Source organism: Sturnira hondurensis, unplaced genomic scaffold, assembly GCF_014824575.4.
Source record: "Sturnira hondurensis isolate 20B ecotype Veracruz unplaced genomic scaffold, ASM1482457v3 Scaffold0017338, whole genome shotgun sequence".
In the NCBI taxonomy this organism is placed as follows: domain Eukaryota; kingdom Metazoa; phylum Chordata; class Mammalia; order Chiroptera; family Phyllostomidae; genus Sturnira; species Sturnira hondurensis.
Genome location: NW_028089969.1, coordinates 756566 through 777014, shown reverse-complemented (window position 1 = coordinate 777014; position 20449 = coordinate 756566). Strand labels below are relative to the sequence as shown.

Here is a 20449-nt window from a genome sequence, read left to right as displayed (position 1 = left end):
TATTATGTGAAGATTAGTAAATGTGCAGAGCACTCATTTTATCAGCAATAATTAAATTGCCTTCTCTGCCCTAGGGACCTGTGCTTTCCTTACTACTCTCCTTGTTACAATGTTTCAGAAGACTGTTTTACCTAAAAGAGTCTGTCAGAGCTCTTCTACCTTTTGGGTCCTGTAACTTTTTAAGTTTAATTAACTTTAAATACCTTTTATTTTTTAATTACAGTTAATGTATGATATTATGCTGATTTTAGGTGTACAACTCAGTGATTTATCTAACTTATGAGGAGATCACCTTAATAAATCTAGTCCCCATCTGACACTACATAACTACATTATGAAAACATTATTGACTATATTCCCTATGCTATATTTTCATCCCCATGACTATTCTGTGACTACTAGTTTGCACTTTTAATCTGTATTTTTTTTAGATTTTTATTTATCTTTAGAGGGGAAGGGAAGGAGAGAGGGAGAGAAATATGAATATATGGTTGCCTCTCGTGTGTCCCCCACTGGGAACTGGGCTGCAACCCAGGCATGTGCCCTGACTGGGAATCGAATCACAATCCTTTGGTTCACAGGCCCATGCTCAGTCCACTGAGCTACACCAGCCAGGGCGTTAATTTGTATGTGTTTGACCCAGCTCCCTAACCACTCTTCCCTCTGGTGACTGTCAAAATGTTCTTTATCTATGATTCTGTTCCTGTTCTGTTTGTTTATTTTATTTTTTAGATTACACATATGTTATTTTATTTTTTCGATTACACATATGTATAAGTGAAATAATACGGTATTTGCCTTTATCTCTCAGACTTATTTCACTCAGCAACAGCATCCTCTAGGTCCATCCATGTTGTTGCAGATGGCAAGATTTCTTTTTTTTTTTAGTGGTTGAGTCATATTTCATTGTATATATGCACCACTTCTTCATCTATTGATGAACACTTAGGTTGCTTCCATATCTCAGCTATTATAAATAATGCTGCAGTGAACATAATGGATGCATATATCTTTTTGTGTTTTGAGTTTCTTTGGATAAGTGCCTGAAGTGGAATTGCCAGGTTGTTCATTGTCTTTTGTTTTGTTTTGTTTTTATTTAATTGTTGTTGAAGTACAGTTTTCTGTCTTTTACTCCCATCCCAGCCCACTCCTCCAGTACTCCCCACCTCCCTCCCATTTCCACCCCCCTTAGTTGTTGTCCATGTGTCCTTTATACTAGTTCCTGTAAATCTTTCCCCCTTTCCCCTGAAATTCCCTCCCCTCTGGTCACTGTGAGCCTCTTATCTATTACAGTGTCTTTGGTTATATTTTGCTTGCTTGTTTGTTTTGTTGTTTAGTTTCCTGTTAAAGTTGAGATCATATGGTATTTGTCTTTCAACGCCTGGCTTATTTCACTGAGCATAATGCTTTCCACTTCCATCCATGCTGTTGCAAAGGGTAGGAGCTCCTTCTTTCTTTCTGCTGCATAGAATTCCATTGTGTATATGTACCATAGTTTTTTTTATTTTTTATTTTTTAATATTTTATTTATTTATCTTTAGAGGGGAAGGGAAGGAGAGAGGAAGAGAAACATCAATGTATGGTTGCTTCTTGTGCATCCCCTGCTGGGAACTGGCCCCTGCCGGGAACTGGCCTGCAACCCAAGAATGTACCCTGACTGGGAATCGAACTGCGATTGTCTGGTTCACAGGCCCGCGCTCAATCCAATGAGCTACACCAGCCAGGGCTTTGTACCATAGTTTTTTGATCCATTGATTTACTGATGGGCACCTAGGTTGCTTCCAACTCTTGGCTATTGTAAATTGTGCTGCTATGAAAATTGGGGTGCATAGATTCTTTTGGATTGGTGTTTTAGGGCTCTTAGGATATAATCCTAGTAGTGGAGTTGCTATAGACTTTTAGTGTATTTTTGTCTGAAATACTATTGCTACCTACCCTAACTATTTTTTTAAATCTTCATCCATGGGTACATTTATTGATTTGAAAGAGAGAGAGAAACATGGATGTAAAAGAGAAAAATCAAACGGTTGCCTCCCACACGCACCCATCAGGGTAAAACCGGAAAAGCTGGTATTCATTCTGCCTGTCATCTACCAGACCCAATAAGCAGAGACAGGGAATAAATCTTTATGGGTGCTTTATTCATATGGTTGATGATCTGAAAAAATGGCAGATTTGTACCCTAACAGACCATCTTAAATTCCATTTTAAACCAACTCTTTTTATAAGGAGAAGAGAAGTGTAGATAATGGGTTTGGAATTCACAGAAAAGTTAATCAGATAAAAACCTGCATCATTGTTTCATCTGTGTCCTGGGTGCTAGTCTTTATATGTGTCCTAGGTGGTGGATATCCCACCCTGAAGTACAGTGGTTCAGATACCATCTTGATTGCTTGTAGGCCTGGGGCACAAAGGGGAACTGCTTATGGTCTCCTGGAGTCAAGGTGGGTCATACTTTCAGTTCCCGAAACAATAGCTTTATACACACATTGATTACTAAGCTTATTAGTTATTACCTGAAACAAAAACTTTTCCAACATTTGAGTGTCCCATCAAGGAGACTTATTAGGCAACTTAGTAGGTATGTGCTCTGACCATAAATTGAACCCTTGACATTTTAGTGTAAGCGATAATGCTCTTACCAACCAAGTCACACTAGCCAGGGTATACCCCAACTATTTTTTGTTCCCATTTTCATAAAAATCTCTCTTTTAACCCTTTTATTTTCAGTTTATTTGTCTCTTTTGAACTGAAGTTTCTTGTAGACGACATATGTAAGAGTCTTGTTTTATTATTAAGCCCCATATATTTTTTCATTGAAGCATTTAACCCATTCGAATTTAAAGTAATTGTTGAGAAGTATATATTTGTTGCCATTTATTATGCATATATATTTTTTAATTTTATTTTAGTTGTTCAAGTACACTTTTCTATCTTTTACTCCCATCCCAGCTCACCCACCCATCCCTGCCAACCTCTCTCACATTCCCACCCCCACCTAGTTTTTGTCCATTTGTCCTTTATATTTGTTCCTGTAAACCTTTCCCCTGAAATTCCCTCCCCTCTCCCCTCTCCCCTCTGGTCACTGTCAGCCTGTTCTCTATTTCAGTGTCTTTGGTTATATTTTGCTTGTTTGATTGTTTTGTTGTTTAGGTTCCTGTTAAAGATGAGATCATGTAGTATTTGTCTTTTACCACCTGGCTTGTTTCACTTAGCATAATGTTTTCTCCAGTTCCATCCATGCTGTTGCAAAGGGTAGGAGCTCCTTTCTTTCTGCTGCACAGAATTCCATTGTGTAAATGTACCATAGTTTTTTGATCCATTCATTTACTGATGGGCACCTAGGTTGCTTCCAGCACTTGGCTGTTGTAAATTGTGCTGCTGTGAACATGAGGTGCATAGGTTCTTTTGGATTGGTGTTTCAGAACTCTTAGGATATAATCCTAGCAGTGGAATTGCCAGGTGAAAAACCGGATCCATTTTTAGCTTTCTGAGAAAATTCCATACTGTTTTCCACAGTGGTTGTACCAGTGTGCAGTCCCACCAACAACGTATTATTAGGGTTCCCTTTTCTCCACAACCTCTCCAACACTTGTTGTTTGTTGCTTAGTTTAGGATGGCCATTTTGACTGGTGTGAAGTGCTATTTAACTGTGATTTTAATTTGCAGCTCTCTGATAGCTAGCATCTTTTCATCTGTCTGTGGATCCTCTCTATGTCCTACAAGTGTCTGTTCAAGTCCTTTGACCATTTTGTAATTGGGTTGCTTATCTTCTTAGAGTGGAGTCATATAAGTTCTTTGTATATTTTGGAGATTAAACTCTTATCTGAGGTATCATTGGCAAATATGTTTTCCCATACAGTTGGTTGTCTTTTTATTTTAATGTTGTTTTCTTTAGCTGCGCAGAAGCTTTTAATTTTGATGAGATTCCATTTGTTTATTCTTTCCTTTATATCCCTTGCTCTAGGGGACATATCAGTAAAAATGTTGCTGCGTGAAATATCTGAGATTTTCCTGCCAATGTTCTCCTCTAGGACTTTAATGGTGTCATGGCTTATATTTAAATCTTTTATCCACCTTGAATTTATTTTGGTGTATGGTGTAAGTTGCTACTGGAGTTTCATTTTTTTGCACATAGCTGTCTAGTTCTCTCAACACCATTTGTTGAAGAGGCTATTTTTACTCCATTTTATGTTGCTGCCCCTTGGTTTAATATTGATTGACTGTAGAGATTTGGGTTTATTTCTGGACTCTCTGTTTTGTTCCATTGGTTCATGTGCCTGTTTTTATGCCAGTACCACACTGTTTTGATTACAACGGCCTTGTTGTATAGTTTGACATCAGGTTTTGTGATCCATCCTAGTTTGCTCTTTTTTCTCAAACTTGCAGCAGCTATTTGGGGTTGTTCATGGTTCCATATAAATTTTTGAAGTGTTTGTTCTATATCTGTGAAATATGTCATTGGTACTTTAATAGGTATTGCATTGAATCTGTAAATTGCCTTGGGGACTATGGACATTTCTATGATGTTAATTCTGCCAATCCATGAACACAGTATATTTTTCCATTTGTTTATGTCTTCCTTGATTTCTTTCTTCACTGTTGTGTAGTTTTCTGCACATAAGTCTTTAACCTCTTGGTTAAGTTTATTCCTAGGTATTTAATTTGCCCTGTGCTATTTCGAATGGGATTTTTTTTCTTGATTTCGGCTTTTGCTGTTTCATTATTGGCATAGAAAAACGCATTTGATTTTTTCTTTTTTTATTATATATTTTATTGATTATACCATTACAGTTGTTCTATTCCCCCCCTTCATTCATCCTCCACCCGCGCACTCCCTCCCCCACTATTCTCCCCCCCTTAGTTTATAACCACGTGTCTCAATTTCTTTAGATTCTATATTTCCCCCACTATTCTTGCCCTCCCCCCTATTTTCTACCTACCATCTATGCTATTTTCTGTGCCTTCTCCCCCCTTCTCCTCCTCCCACCCCCCTGTTGCTAACCCTCCATGTGTTCTTCATTTCTATGGTTCCACTCCTGATCTAGCTGTCCTCTTGGTTTGCTTTTGTTTTAGGTGTGGTTGTTAATAACTGTGTGTTTGCTGTCCTTTCACTGTTCATATTTTTCATCTTCTTTTTCTTATATAAGTCCCTTTAGCATTTCATATAATAAGGGCTTGGTGATGATGAACTCCTTGAACTTGACCTTATCTGAGAAGCACTTTATCTGTCCTTCCATTCTAAATGAAAGTTTTGCTGGATAAAGCAATCTTGGCTGTAGGTCTTTGGATTTCATGACTTGGAATACTTCTTTCCAGCCCCTTCTTGCCTGTAAGGTCTCTTTTGAGAAATCCGCTGACAGTCTGATGGGTACTCCTTTGTAGGTGACTGTCCCCTTATCCCTTGCTGCTTCTAGGATTCTCTCCTTCATTTTAGTCTTGGCTAATGTAATTATGATGTGCCTTGGTGTGTTCCTTCTTGGGTCCAACTTCTTTGGGACTCTCTGAGCTTCCTGGATTTCCTGGAAGTCTATTTCCTTTGCCAGACTGGGGAAGTTCTCCTTTATTATTTGTTCAAATACATTTTCCACTCGTGGCTGTTTCTTTCCCCCTTCTGGTACCCCTATAATCCGGATGTTGGAACGTTTAAAGATGTCCTGGAGGTTCCTAAGCCTCTCCTCATTGTTTTGAATTCTCATTTCTTCATTCCTTTCTGGTGGGATTTTTCGTTCTTCCTTCTGGTCCATTCCATTGATTTCAGTCCCAGTTTCCTTTCCATCACTATTGGTTTCCTGTGCATCTCCCTTCATTTCAATTAGTTTATCCTTCATATGTTCCTCTAATTTGTGACTGTACTCTACCAATTCTGTGAGCATCCTGATAAATAGTGTCTTAAATTGGGCTTCTGAGAGGCTGGCAATCTGTTGGTCGCTTAGAGTTATTGGCTCTGGGACTTTGAGTTCTTGCACCATCTTTTGAGCTGTTCGTGCCTGTTAAGTAGCAGGATTGGAGCCCTAGGTTTTCACCAGAGCAGGGCAACTCAGTCGCTGGATTGTGACGTTGTATGTGGGGGCAGGGTCAAAGAGGGACAATGGCTTCCCTCCGCCGCCTGCTGCCACAACCCCCATGAGCACCGCAGCCACCACTGTCACCAGGCCCACGCGCCTCGCTCCACTGCACAAGAGTGTGCCACCGCTGTCAGCCCTCCACCACTGGGTTTGCCCCCTGGGGCCTGCTGGTCCGTTTCGCTGGGCACGAATGTGCGACCTTGGTCAGTCTGCCCCGTACCTCGACTAATTCCGGGCTGCCTGCGCTCCTGGGTCTGTCCTGCCTGACCCAGCTCCGCTGCTGGCTCCACCTCTCTTACCGTCCTCGCTGAACGGTTCGTAGCTGTTGGACTTCCGTATAATTCCATTTTCTGGTCTCTGGGTGTGTCCTCGTTCTCCAAAACTTTTGTTGTATTGAAACTTGGTTGTGGGAGAAGGCACAGTGTTTCCACCTGTGCCTCCATCTTGGCGGAAGTCCCCTGATTTTCAAATATTGATTTTGTATCCCACTGTTTTGCCAAATTCATTTATTAGATCAAGGAGTTTTTTTGCCCAGTCTATAGGATTTTCTATGTACACTATTATGTCATCTGCAAACAGTAACAGTTTTGTTTCCTCCTTTCTGATTTGGATGCCTTTTATTTCCTTTTCTTGTCTGATCACTGTGGCTAAAACTTCCAGTACTATATTGAATAGAAGTGGTGAAAGCGGACAACCTGTCTTGTTCCTGATCTTAGTGGGAAAGTTTTTAGATTTTGCCCATTGAGTATGATGTTGGCTCTAGGTCTATGATATGTGGCCTTTATTATATTGAGGAATGCTCCCTGTATTTCCACTTTGCTGAGTGTTTTTATCATAAATGGGTGTTATACCTTATCAAAATCTTTTTCTGTGTCTATTGATATGATCATGTGATTTTTGTTTATATGATGTATTACATTTACTGATTTGCAAATGTTTAACCATCATTTCATCCCTGGGATGAATCCCACTTGGTCATGGTGTATAATCTTTTTAATGTAATGTTGGATGCAGTTTGCCAATATTTTGTGGAGGATTTTAGTATCTAAATTCATCAGCAATAATGGCTGATGTTTTCTTTCTTTGTTGTGTCTTTATCTGGTTTTGAGATTAGGATGATGCTGGCTTCATAAAAAGAGTTTGGGAGTCTTTCATTATTTTGGATTTTTTGGAATAGTCTGTGAAGGATAGGGGTTAGGTTTTCCTTAAATATTTTATAGAAGTCTCCTGTGAAACCATCTGGTCCAGGGCTTTTGTGTGTTGGGAGTTTTTTGATTACTGCTTCAATTTCATCTGCTGTTATTGATCTGTTCAGGCTTTCTGCCTCTTCTTCATTGAGTTTTGGAAGATTATATTTTTCTAGAAATTTGTCCATTTCACCTAGGTTTTCAAATTTCTTGGCATACAGTTCTTCATAGTAATTTCTTACAATCCTTTGTATTTCTGTGGTGTTAGTTGCCATTTCTCCTCTTTCATTTCTGATTGTGTTTATTTGTGTCCTCTCTTCTTTTCTTAAAGAGCCTACTTAAAGGCTTGTGTATTTTGTTTATCTTTTCAAAGAACCAGCTCCTTGATTCATTGGTCCTTAGAGTTGTGCTTTTTGTCTCTATGTCACTTAATTCTGCTCTGATCTTGGTTATTTCCTTTCTTCTACTTGCTCTGGGCTGTCTTTGTTGTTGTTCCTCGAGGTCTTGGAGGCGTCGGGTTAGGTCGTTTGTTTGAAATGTTTATATCTTTTTTAGGTGGGCCTATATTTCTATGAACTTCCCTCTCAGAACTGCCTTCATTGTGTCCCATAAGTTTTGGGTTGTCATGAGTTCATTTTCATTTGTCTCCAGAAACTTTTTGATTTCTTCCCTAATTCCATTCTTGACCCATTTGTTGTTTAATAGCATGCCATTCGATCTCCACAATTTAGAGTGTTTTGGGTAATTTTCCTTGGGATTGGTTTCTAGTTTCAGTTCCATTTTCTCACCTTGGTATGAAAATGCTTGGTATGATTTAAGTTTTCTTGAATTTGTTGAACCTTGTTTTGTGTCCTATCATGTGGTCTATTTTTGAAAATGTTTCATGTGCATTTGAAAAGTATGTCTATTTAGCTTCTTTGGAATGAAGGGCTCTATATGTATATTAGTTAAGTCCATTTGATCTAGGGCATTTTTTGATGCCACAATGTCTTTATTGATATTTTGTTTGGAAGATCTGTCCATTTTTGACACTGAAGTGTTAAAATCTTCTAGTATAATTATGTTGCTGTCAATATCTTTCCTGAAGTCCTCTAAGATTTTCTTTATATTTTTGGGTACTCCTCATGTTGGGTGCATATGTATTTACAATGTTTATATCTTCTTGGTGGATTCTTCTCTGGAGTATTATAAAGTAACCTTCTGGGTCTCTCCTATTGGCCATTTCTTTGAAGTATATATTTTTTAAAGATTTACTTATTTATTTATCTTTAGAGGGGAAGGATAGGAGAGAAGGAGAGAAACATCAGTGTATGGTTGCCTCTCGTGAGTCCCCTGCTGGGAACTGGCCTGCAACCCAGGCACGTGCCCTGACTGGAAATGAAACTGTGATTGTGTGGTTCTCAGGCCCGTGCTCAATCCACTGAGCTACACCAGCCAGGGCTCTTTGAAGTATATTTTGTCTGATATGAGAATTGCTACCTTGGCTTTTTTTTCTTGTCTTTTTGCTTGGAAAACTTGTTTCCAGCCTTTCACTTTTAGTCTGTGTTAGTCCTTTGTCCTGAGTTGGGTCTCTTGTAGGCTGCATCTGTGTGGGTCATGCTTTCTTATCCATTCAGCTCTCCTATGTCTTTTGATTAGAGCATTTAATCCATTTACATTTAAGGTTATTTTTGATAGGTACTTATTCATTGCCATTTTCATACCTGTGTTCGTCTTTCTCTCTTTTCCTTCCTTTCCTTAAAGCACTTCCTTTAGCATGTCTTGCAGAGCTGGTTTGTTGGAGGTGTATTCATCTAGACTTCTTTTTTTTCTGGGAAGCTCCTTATTTGGCCTTCTGTTTTGATTGAAAGGATTGCTGAGTAAAGTAGCCTAGTTGCAGGCCTTTGGTTGTCATTACTTGGTATATTTCTTGCCATTCTCTTCTGGCTTAGATCATTTCTATTGAGAAGTCAGCTGCTAACCTTATCAGGGCTTCCTTGTATGTTACTTCCTTTTTCTCCTTGCTGCCTTTAAGATTCTCTCTTTGTCTTAAAATTCTGCCATTTTAATGATGATGTGTCTTGAAGTAGGCCTCTTTGGGTTCCTCTTGGTTGGGATCCTTTGTGTTTCCTGGATTTGTGTGACTTTTTCTCTCATCAAATTAGGGAAGTTTTCCATCATTACTCTTTCAAATAGCTTTTCTATCCCTTGCTCTTCTTCTCCTTCTGATATCCCTATTATACAGGTACTATTATGTTTCACATTGTCTTGTATGTCTTTTAATTCCTCTTCATTCTTTCTTTTTTTTTTTAAAGATTTTATTTATTTACCTTTCGAGGTGAAGGGAAGGAGAGAAGGAGAGAAATATCAATGTATGGTTGCCTCTCATGAGTCCCCTGCTGGGAACTGGCCTGCAACCCAGGCATGTGCCCTGACTGGGAATCGAACCTCGACTGTGTGGTTGGCAGGCCTGCGCTCAATCCACTGAGCTACACCAGCCAGGGCCCTCTTCATTCTTTCTGAACCTTTTTTTTTTTTCTTGCTCCTTCTGGGTGTTTTTTTCTACTTTGTCCTCCAGCTCACTGATCCAATCTTCTGCTTCATCCATCCTGCTTTAGATTCTTTCAGTCCAGATATTGTGTTCTTCATTTCCTCTTGGCCCGTGTTGATAGTTTCTATTTCCTTTTTCATGTTGATATAGTTTGTAGTGAGTTCATTGTAGTTTCCCTGTAGTTTCTGGTAATTCGCTGTGAGCTTGTTGAGTTTCTGATAACCATTGCTTTTAGCTCAGTATCTGATAGTTGAGTTACCTCTATTTCATTTAGCATTCTTTCTGAGGCTTCTTCCTTTTCTTTTATTTGGGGATTTTTTCTGTGTTCTCATTGTTTGTGAGACTCTTCTTGTTAGCCCCAGCCTCTTAACTTGATCTGTTCTGACTCCCTGGGTTTATCGTGTGAACTTTTGTGGTAGAATACCTGTGAGATTCAGTGGTGCATTCTCCTTCAGGTATCCTGGTTTTCACCGCTTCTATCTAGTCTTTTTTGTGATCAGTTAGAGGGGTAAGGTGAAATGGTTTAAGACAGCAAGAGAGTATTTTATAATATTTACAGTAGCAACTGGTAGAGGAGAGATAGGAGATCCTTTGGATATTTGTAGTGTTAACTGTGATATTCCACCCCACTAGCCCTTTTTAGAAAGGATGGAAAGAAGATAAGACTCTTGTTGGGGATGGATGGATTGTGACTTGGATGTAGAAAGCAGTGAGTTTGTGGGAGGTCAGATTCTGAGGTAAGATGGGAATAAAGGGTAGTAAATAGATGTAGTGTGTGAGAGAATAGAGTTAACCACTACAGTAATAGAGTTCAGGGAACCGTGAAGTGGGCTAAGATCTGGAAGGGGTTTTGTGTGGTATTTGCAATAGTATGGAACAGCTATTATTTACAATAATATCAGAGCAACAATCATATGACAGAATGTATGATGTCTAGATAACAAGAATAGGGAATATAGGACCTTAGTAGTGTGGTAATGGAACACAAGTGAAGTGAAGGCCAGTAAATTAGCAATACACTGTGAATGAGAGAACAGGGAAGACCTGTCAAACAATACAATATAACCAGCCAAGCAAAGAAAACTAAACAGAAAGAAGAGGAATACAAAAATACTATTAAAATAAAAGATGTAAGAATAATGAAAATATAATAATACAAATATGCAATAACTTGCAGGTTCTCTGCAATAGCAAAATGAAATTTGTCTCACTGTCTCAGCTGTTGGGATGCCCCCTGTTTGAGTCCAACTCTGGTCTTTATACAGTTCCAGGTTTTTTTGTCTCTCTTGTGGGTATTTAAAAAGAAAAGGGAGGAAAAAGCCAGAACAAGGAAGGAAGAATAGATAAAATTGGAAAGAAAGGAAGAAGTAATAAAAATATAAAGAAGGAAAGAGAAGCAAAAGGAAGTGAGAGATACAAAAATAATAAGAATTAAAAAATAAAAAATTACTTAAAAAAATCAAACAAACAAACAAAAAAGTTCTCTTGGCTGTTTCAAACTAGCCAAACTGGTTTTTCTGGTCTTGCTGCCTGCAGCAGGCTGTGAGTCCATTGGTATGGCTTTTCCCCCTTCCATGTTCAGCACTCAGCCTCGTAGGTACTCTCCCCAGGGATAGCCACCCATTCTCCCCAGAGCTAGCCTAGCACCTCTCTGCAGGGCCTTGGGTGTGGGCTCCATACCTCCTACAGAGTGTGTGCTCTTTCTGGGTTTATAATTGTGGGTTCCAGGTCTTCCCCGGAGAGAGCGCTCTCCCTGGGTTTATGGGTGTGGGCTCTGGGTCTTCCACAAAGCACACTCTCCCCAGGTTGCGGGCGTAGGTGCGTCACATGGATTGGGGCATGCAGTCTTCCCAGGGCTATGCGTGGGTGCTCACAGCCCCTGTGTGTTTGCCACTTAGTCCTTATTCCCCTCTCTGCGACTTCAAGCAACCAGGTGTCTCCTGGTGCTGCTTAAACCTTATTTGGCTGGGGAGGGAGCAGTGGACCCAGCTCTCTCCCAAGAGCCCTGTGGCAGACCCGGCAAGCACTGGGCCTGGGGCTCCAGCCTCCCTGGTCCCCACACTGATCCCTGGGCCCTTTTCGTCCTGAAGCACTCTCTTTACTGTCTGGTTTTTCAATATCTGCTACAATTTTTGGTCTCCTATTTTCATATATGATAGAGTACTGTTGGCTGTTTGCTCTGTTCCTGTGTAGATCGGCTAGGTTTTTCTCCCATGTGTGGGGGGAAATGGAATCTGCTCCCTCCAACCACACCCCCATCTTCCCTCTAATTTATTCATATTTTTATTCTTTTTCTTCTCTCTTATTTCTTCCTCTTCTACTTCACCCTCCTCGTCTTCCTCTTCTTTATCTTCTTTTTTAATCTCTTCCATCCTCCTCTTCCTCCTCTTTCTCTTCTTCATTGTCTTCTTCATCTTTTTCTTTTTCTTTCCTTTAATATTTCTTTAATACTTGTTTGATGGTTATGAACTCCTTTAGCTTCTTGTTCGGAAGCTCTTCATCTATTTTTTTATTGTAAATGGTAGCTTTGCTGGGTCGAATAACCTTTGTTGTTAGGTTCTTGCTTTTCATCACACTGAATAGTTCTTGCCAATACCTTCTAGCCTGCAAAGTTGCTATTGAGAAATCAGCTGACAGTCTAATAGAAGCTCCCTTGTAGATAGCTAACTGCTTTTCTCTTGGTGTGTTTAAGATTGTCTCTTTGTCTTTAACCTTTGGCACTCTAATTATGGTGTCTCTTGGTGTGGACCCCCCAGGATTCACCTTGTTTGGGACTCAATGCTTCCTAGACTTCTGTATCTATTTCCATCACCAGATTAGGGAAGTTTTCCATTATTATTGTTTTATACTGGTATTCAATTCCTTGCTCTCTCTGTTCTCCTGGCACCTTCATGATATGCAGGTTTGTACACTCGAAGTTGTCCCAGGAACTCTATATACTATCCTCATTTTTTAAAAAGTTTTTGCTGTTCTGATTGGGTGTTTTCTGCCTCTTCCTCTTCCAAACTTTGATTTCATTGTTGACTTCATCTATTCTGTTGTGGATATCCTGTAAATTATTCTTCATTTCAGTTAGTGTATTCTTCATTTATGACTGGTTCTTTTTTATGTTTCCTATCACTTTGTTTAATGTTCTCACTAAGTTCATCTATGCTTCTCTCAGGTTCACTGAATATCTATTTTTAATATTTTATCTTTATTTATATTTAGAGAGAGAGGAAGGGAAGGAGAGAAACATCAATGTGTGGTTGCTTCTTGTGGGCCCCCAAGTCGGGACTAGGCCTGCAACCCAGGCATGTGCCCTGACTGGGAATCGAACCAGCGACACTCGTCCACAGCCTGCGCTCAATCCACTGAGCTACGGCAGCCAGGTTCACCGAACATCTTTATAACCAGTGTTTTAAACTCTGCATCTGGTAGATTGCTTTTCTCCATTTTGTTTAGTTATTTTCTTGGAGTATTCTGTTCTTTCATTTGGGACATGTTTCTTTGTCTCCTCATTTAGGCTGCTTCACAATGTTGCTTTCTATGTATTAGGTAGAGATGCTGCACCTCCTGGGCTTTGTAGAGTGGCCTTTGATAATAGGTGTCTTATAGGGTCTGGTGGCACAGCCTCCTCGATCAACTGAACTGGAAACTTGAGGTGAGCCCTCTGTGTGGGCTCTGTATACCCTCCTTTTAAATTTGAGCCTTGATTGCTGTTGGCATGACAAGGGGAGTATGTCCCCCTAGACAGAGCTGCTATGAGGACTATCTGTGGAGGTGCTGCAGGACTCACTTCAGCAGGGCTCTGATGCCCAGTGTATTTACCCCAGGAGTGTGCCACTCATGGAGTTAATTGGGTGGCTTTCCAGCATGGTCTGAAGCTGACACCTCCATTGAGGTGCAGTTCTAGATCAGCCACTGCCTGTGCCCTACCTGTGCCACCCGGCATGAGCTACAGAGCAATCTGCAGATTGCTGCTGCTTGTACTGGCTGGAGGTGCCCAGGAAAGTTCAAGCTGCTAACCAAGGCCAGCTGCCACTAGTGCCAGGCCTAGGGTCACTTAGCAATAGGGCACTCCAAGGCCCACGTGCTGCTTGTTTGCTGCTTTCCTAAATTTTGATAGATTAGGAAAGTCCACAGCATGAGCTGAGATAAGCTTTTTGTATTGGAAAGCCACTGAATAAGCATTGGATGATCCCAAATTCAGATGGGGTGAGGTCTCAGGAATCAGCAAGGTGGGGTGACCAGTGTTAGTGAGGTTGATAGAGACTCAGATATGGGGCCTGCCTGCTGGCTCTCTGTGGGAGGGCTCAGCCTTTCTGTCTGAGAGAAAGTTGACCCTCCAATACTTGCCTCAAAACCAGATAATTCAATTTTTTTTCTTTATGTCTCTGGTGGCTTTTGAGCTACTTCCTCAGTGCTGGAGTATAGAATGAGTGAGTCTGAGTAAGTCTGTGCACAGGACCTTTAAAGAGGAGCACCTGGGATTCCAGAAGACCTTCTTCCCACTTAGCCACAATCTCTGCTGGTTTTCATAACCAGAAGTTTGAGGACCTCTCTTTCTGCCGTGGCACCTGGGTTGGGTGCCTTGTATGGGGTTGGCACAGTTTGCTCCTCAGGGGGCACCTCTATAGCCAAAATATCCCTTCTGATTTTTAACCATCTCGTGTGGGTTTGGGACCAGCTTATTCCATGTCTCCACCCCTCATACCAGTCTCAAGGTGACTTCTTTATATTCTTAGTTATAGGACTTCTATTCAGCCATATTTCAGAAGGGTCTGCATGATGGTTGTTCTATAGTTTAGTTGTAATTTTGATGTGATTGTGGGAGGAAGAGAATACCTCATTTACCTATGCCACCATCTTCGGAAGCCCCCAATTTAGTTGACTTACTTTAACAAATAAAAAATTTATATGGTTCATAATCCAGGAGTACCTTCTATTTCTGTTTCCTAGCTACACAGTTCCCTCAGGCAATAAATAGTGTTAATTTCTTCTTTGTCCTTATGGAGATAGTTTGTGTATAATCAAAAACCAATATTTGTCATTTCATTTATGCTATGCAAAACCTTCCTGTGCCTTGGAGATAATTTACTATGTCTTCATAATTTTTTGTTATGTGGACATACTATAATTGATTAAGTCAGCATTCTATTGACAACCATTAAGTCATTTCCAGTCTTTTGCTATTACAAAAAAATGCTGCCATGCGTAGTTTGTGATTTATTTATCATAGATGTGATTATATACATAGGACAGATACCTAAAAGTAGAATTGCTTTGTCAGATGAAATGTGCATTTATAATTTTCATAAAATACTATGAAATTCTCCTGCTTAGAAATTTACTAGTTGATACTCTTCTTAGTAATGTGTAACATTCTCCTACCTTTTCACAATGTTTTTTAAGTCATAAGTGCACATTTTTCTCCTAGTTTTAGTTTACAGTTTTCTTATTATGAGATGACAATTTTATACTTATATGATCGTCAATTCATGCAAAGCATTTTGACTATAACATTTTGTCTACGATGTGTAAGTGGAGTCCCCAATCATGTTTTTTGTTTCTCAGAACTAAGAGATAAAGAGTTTTGACGTATTAAATACTACCCTTTAACTTGACTTGTTTTGAATGTATTTTATTTGATAAACTAATTCCTTTGTATTTCTCTTCACTGATACACAGTTTTTTTTTCTGTGGAAAATTCTAATTTAAATTAGAATTTAAAGGCATTATACTTCATCTTTCAAAGCAATGATTTTAAGTGGTGCAACATTTTTTTCAAAGAAAATAACAGATGTACAACATATTTAAAGGGGGTGGGTGCAAAAGTGGAGCTGCAGAGAGAGAGAAGGAGAATGTGTGGAGGGTCTAGAGACCAATATACTCAGCCACCCCTTCTCGAATGCTCTTTTGTGATGATTTCCATTAGCAGCTGGTGAAATCTGGTGAGTATTCTCACAATGTGAAATCCTTATGCTGAGGCTGAGCTGTAATAATGAGTTAGATTCATGTTCAACCTCTGTATCTTACACATACAAAAAGAGCTGTGTAGAAATTTAAAGGAGAAGAATGCTTTCCCTGGGATTTCTGTTACAGTTTTCTGGTTATTATGGAATCATCCCAGGATTACAGAGTTTGCAATTTGAAGATATTTATGACAGATAATATGATAAGAGAACTTGTGGAATAGCTGTATGGAAAGACATGCTTGCAGCCAAAAAAAAAAAAGCAGGGTATTTGGGAAAATAGTTGATTTCTGAACTTATGTGTACAAAGATGAAGTTAAAGTCACTCTGTGTTGAAAAGCACATTTGTTCAGTTTCTTCTGTAGCTAAAACAATCAGCTTTATATGAGGTCTCTTCAGAAAAAGTCCAAGGCATGGGGCTTGGCACTTATATAGGATGGTCAGGGTAGGGCACATTGAGAAGGTGATATTTGAGTATAAGAGTGAGGATGTGTGGGGATCAGCTATATGGATATTTGGGTAGAGCATTGTAGGGAGAGAGAACAGCCAGTGCAAGTGCCCTAAAGCTGGAGTGTGAGGAAATACAGCTGAGGTACTTTTTCTCAACTTTCATTTTGTTTTTGATGGAGGAAGGGAGAGTGCTGCTGGTGATGGATGTCACAGTCTTAGGGTGCCCAGAGGCAGTTCACCTCCTGCAAGTCTTTTCTTTCACGGTTTTAATTGTTTAAAAAGAACAGAATCAAGACTCTTCTAGTCAGTAGAATAATGTATTCTTTAATTCTTTGGGGGATGGAGCCGGGATTGTAGTCATCTAGGAACACAATAAATGTGTGCCTCTCCTTTTTGGTCTGCTGCTCAATTCTGATTTTGATACTTCTTTAAGATTGTGGACTTGGGTTGAAAACTATGGTTTTAAATCATCAGTGATTTATTAAAAGATAACTAATAATCCCTAGAAAAAATAGAGGTCAGAAATATTGTATATACCAGTACATCTGGTACATCTTTAAAAAGAGAACACTGAGAGTCCTAATTTAGTAATAATGTCATAATGATTATTACTGAGATTTTGACACAATACCACACCAGATGTTAGGTACCCATTATCTGCCAATCAGTTACAATACATAAATTCTATTATTTTTTCTTGTGTAATTTATCAATTCATACATATTTATTTTAGCAAAAATAAAGTAGCACTTTATTTAGCTGCTTTCCTAAGAATTATCTAAGTCACTGGGGCCAGCATCAGGACACTTACGTTGCCAACAGGACCATTTTCATTGTCTTGAGTCCCTTCCACACACTTTACCTCATGTCCGAGACCCTTGTTCCTGCCTACTTTACTTTCATTCCATCACTTGCCTTTGAGGAGACCTCAAATATGTTAGTTAGCATTTATGTGATTTAAATTTCCCCTGTAACATGGGTTGTGGTTGGTGTTAATGATGATTATCTAAAGACTTGGTACTTGTTAGCTGCCCTTAGCATCCTACTACAGCCAAGAACAGCAGTCAAGACCACTGGAAAAGAGCAAGGCACTGGAAGGCAAAGAGATGGGGCTGGGACAGTACAGGGAAGAATCAGGATATGCATGTTATAGGAGTTCCTTTTCCCCAGAGGCTGTACATGCAATGTTCTGCTATGTTTGACTGATTATATTTTAAATACAGCATTGTAAGGTAGATGGTGGTATCAAGAGGCCCAAAGAGGCAACTTAGGCCATAATTCATGAGTGGCAAGTATCTTATTTCATAGTCACAAGCAGAAAACCCTACTTTTCTCTTTTAAAAATAATTATGACCATGGCCAGATGGCTCAGCTGGTTAGAACTTTGTCCTCTACACCAGAAGGTTTGATTCCTGGTCAGAGGACATACCTAGGTTACAAATTTGATCCCCAGTCCAGGAGCATATGGAAGGCAACCAGTCACTGTTTTTCTCTCACATTGATATTCTCTCTCTCTTTTGCTCTCTCTCTTCCCACCTTCCTCGGTGCCTCTCCCCTCCCCCATCCCTATCTCTCTTCCTCTGTTTCTAAAATCAATAAACATCCTTGGGTGAGGATTTAAAATTTTTTAAAATAATAATTATGGAAACATTCTGAAACAAATATGCATTTCTCCTAATTTCTTTCCTAGGGAGAGATGAAATAATGCCTTATATATACTACCTTTTCTTCAAGTCATAGTAATTTTATTCTTTGTGTGCATTTTACTCCTATGCATTACTAAATACAAAAAAGCAGGTGGTATTATTCTTATTTTGCAGATGGTTAATCTGAGATGTAGAGAAGCTAAAAATAAATAGTTTAGAAATATTTCATGTTAAATATTCATTATTTTCATATAAAACAAGTTAAGTATCATACAGTACATTTAAACTTGGGCCAAATACAATTAGGCAAATACATTTAACAAACTATATTAGAGTTGAATTATTGTGAGTAGAAATGATATAACACAAATTTATAAATTATATGTGAATGTATGTTTTACCAATCAAGATTTTTAAAAAATTGCAAATGTTGAATTAATGTAATTTCAAGGGGTACAAAATTCCAGTTATAAGATGAATAAGTTCTGGGGATCTAATGTACAGCATGGAGACTGTAGTTAACAACATTGTATTGTATACTTGAAAGTTGTAAAGAAAATAGATCTTGAATATTCCCACCATTTAAAAAAAAGATAATTAGATGAAGTCATAGAAATGTAAGTAGCCTTATTGTGATAACTATTTTTCAATATATATGTGTAAATTTAAAATATATAAAAGACATTTTATATATTGAAGTTTATTCATTAAATTACTTGACAAATATATATTGAGCATCAGAAAAGTTACTGTGCTTATGTTAGCTTCTGAGACCAGAAATCTGAGTCATGAGGTGTAGTGGGAAGGCACAAACAAATATAAAATTAGTATTGTTAAGAATTGTAGAGGAAAGGTTTATGGTGCTATAAAATAGTATAACAGGAAAATTTGGCTTAGTCAAGGAGGAAGGAAAGGTTTCTCTGAAGAATTGGTTATTGTGTTGAACCTGCTATCTGAACCACCTCCTTCAATAACACTTTTGTTTATATTTTATCTTAAGGTATCCATTACAAATTTTAATTTAAGCAGATAACGTAATGAAATTTTTATGCCAAATATTTTTATTTCAACTGGTAGAATCTTAAGAAGATTCAAGAAATGGAAAAGAGTGATGAATCACACACAGATCTGGAAGAGCTGAAAAACATTGACTGGGTAAGGTAGCTGGATAGTCTCCCTGTTATGTTTAGTGTTGAAGAAATATTATAGCTGGTTGTTAAGGACTATAGTACGAATTGACATTACCTGAATTTGAATGCCTGGTCTTACATTAGAGGAAATATCAGTTCCTTATTTTTAAAAACTATCTGATTTTATTAGAATTATTTTAATTTCTCTGGGAATTTTTGGTGTTTTAAAATATTGACCTTTCTGATTATAATAAAACTTTAGCATAATCTTGTAAGTCACAGTTTAAGCTCTGTTTCAGGATAAGGTATGAAACGATAGTATAGTATTATATACTTATTTAATGAATAGTTACAAAATTTGGGCCCTGGGAATGTAGAATGAGTAATATAGAGTCTCTGCCTTCATAAAACAGAAGACAGACTTCTAGAACAGATGATGGCAGTTTATTCCTGTGACACACTACTGTTTTTCTGACCTGGTTCTAGATACTTGAATCCCTGCTCTCATACATGTTTAGAGTCAGACAGGCATGATGGCCTCATGGACAGGGCAGTGAATGTCACAGAGACTGAGGTATGTTCAGTGTCATCAGGAAGGCACATTTTAGGATTCTGATTTTTCAGGTGAAATACACTGGGTAAATAAATTAGAAAGTAGCATCATTAAATGAGGGAGTAGCAAAAGATGTAGTTTTGGGGGATATGAACAACTTGCTTTTGATCATATTAGATTTTAATCATTTGCCATATTCTTTTCTAGCAGCTTTATTAAGGTATAAACAATATACAATAAATGCACAAACCTATAAAGTACAATTTAATAAATTTTGACATATGCATACATATTCATGAAACTCTCACCACAATCAAAATAATGAGCCTATTCATCACTCTGCAAAGTTTCCTTATACCCTTTTATACTCCTCCTTCTTGCCTCTTTCTTCTGTAGTTTCCAAGCAAGCAGTGGTCTGCTTTCTGTCGTATAGATTAGTTTGCATTTTCTGAAACATATAAATGTAATCAGTAGTATGTACTGGATTTTTGGGGCTTATTTCAACATTATGAAACAAATATTCATTTCAGCATAATTTTTTAAAAATTTTATCCATGTGGTTGCATATATCAGTGGGTTTTTTTAATTATTGCCAAGTATTATTCCATTGTTTATCAGATCTTCTGGACATGGTCACTTTGGTATTTCCTGTTTGCAGTAGTCTTAATTTATTTAGTATCTTTACTGAGATTATTAGAAAGATATTAACCTGGAACATTAAAGAAAGAGTAAGATTTAAAAACAGGAGACATCTGGTCAAGATGGAGGCATAGGAAAATTGGCTCACCTCCTCACATGACCACAGCAAAAATGACAACTAGATTACAAAACAGATAGCACCCAGAATTGCCAGAAAACCGAGCTGTGTAGAAGTCTGACAACCAATGAATTAAAGATGTCACATTTATGGCTAGCGGGCCAGTTGGTCCCA

General features: G+C 38.5%; 1 protein-coding gene across 5 annotated transcripts in view; it reads left to right on the top strand.

The window, feature by feature from the left end:
- Nucleotides 1–20449, top strand: part of SPIRE1 (spire type actin nucleation factor 1) — a 300883-nt gene that overhangs the window by 189044 nt on the left and 91390 nt on the right. For all 5 annotated transcript variants that reach the window (XM_037067604.1, XM_037067603.1, XM_037067602.1 and 2 more), the window contains exon 5: nt 18913–18990. In XM_037067604.1, the coding sequence (XP_036923499.1) occupies nt 18913–18990 (78 nt within the window). The remainder of the gene's footprint in view (nt 1–18912; nt 18991–20449) is intronic.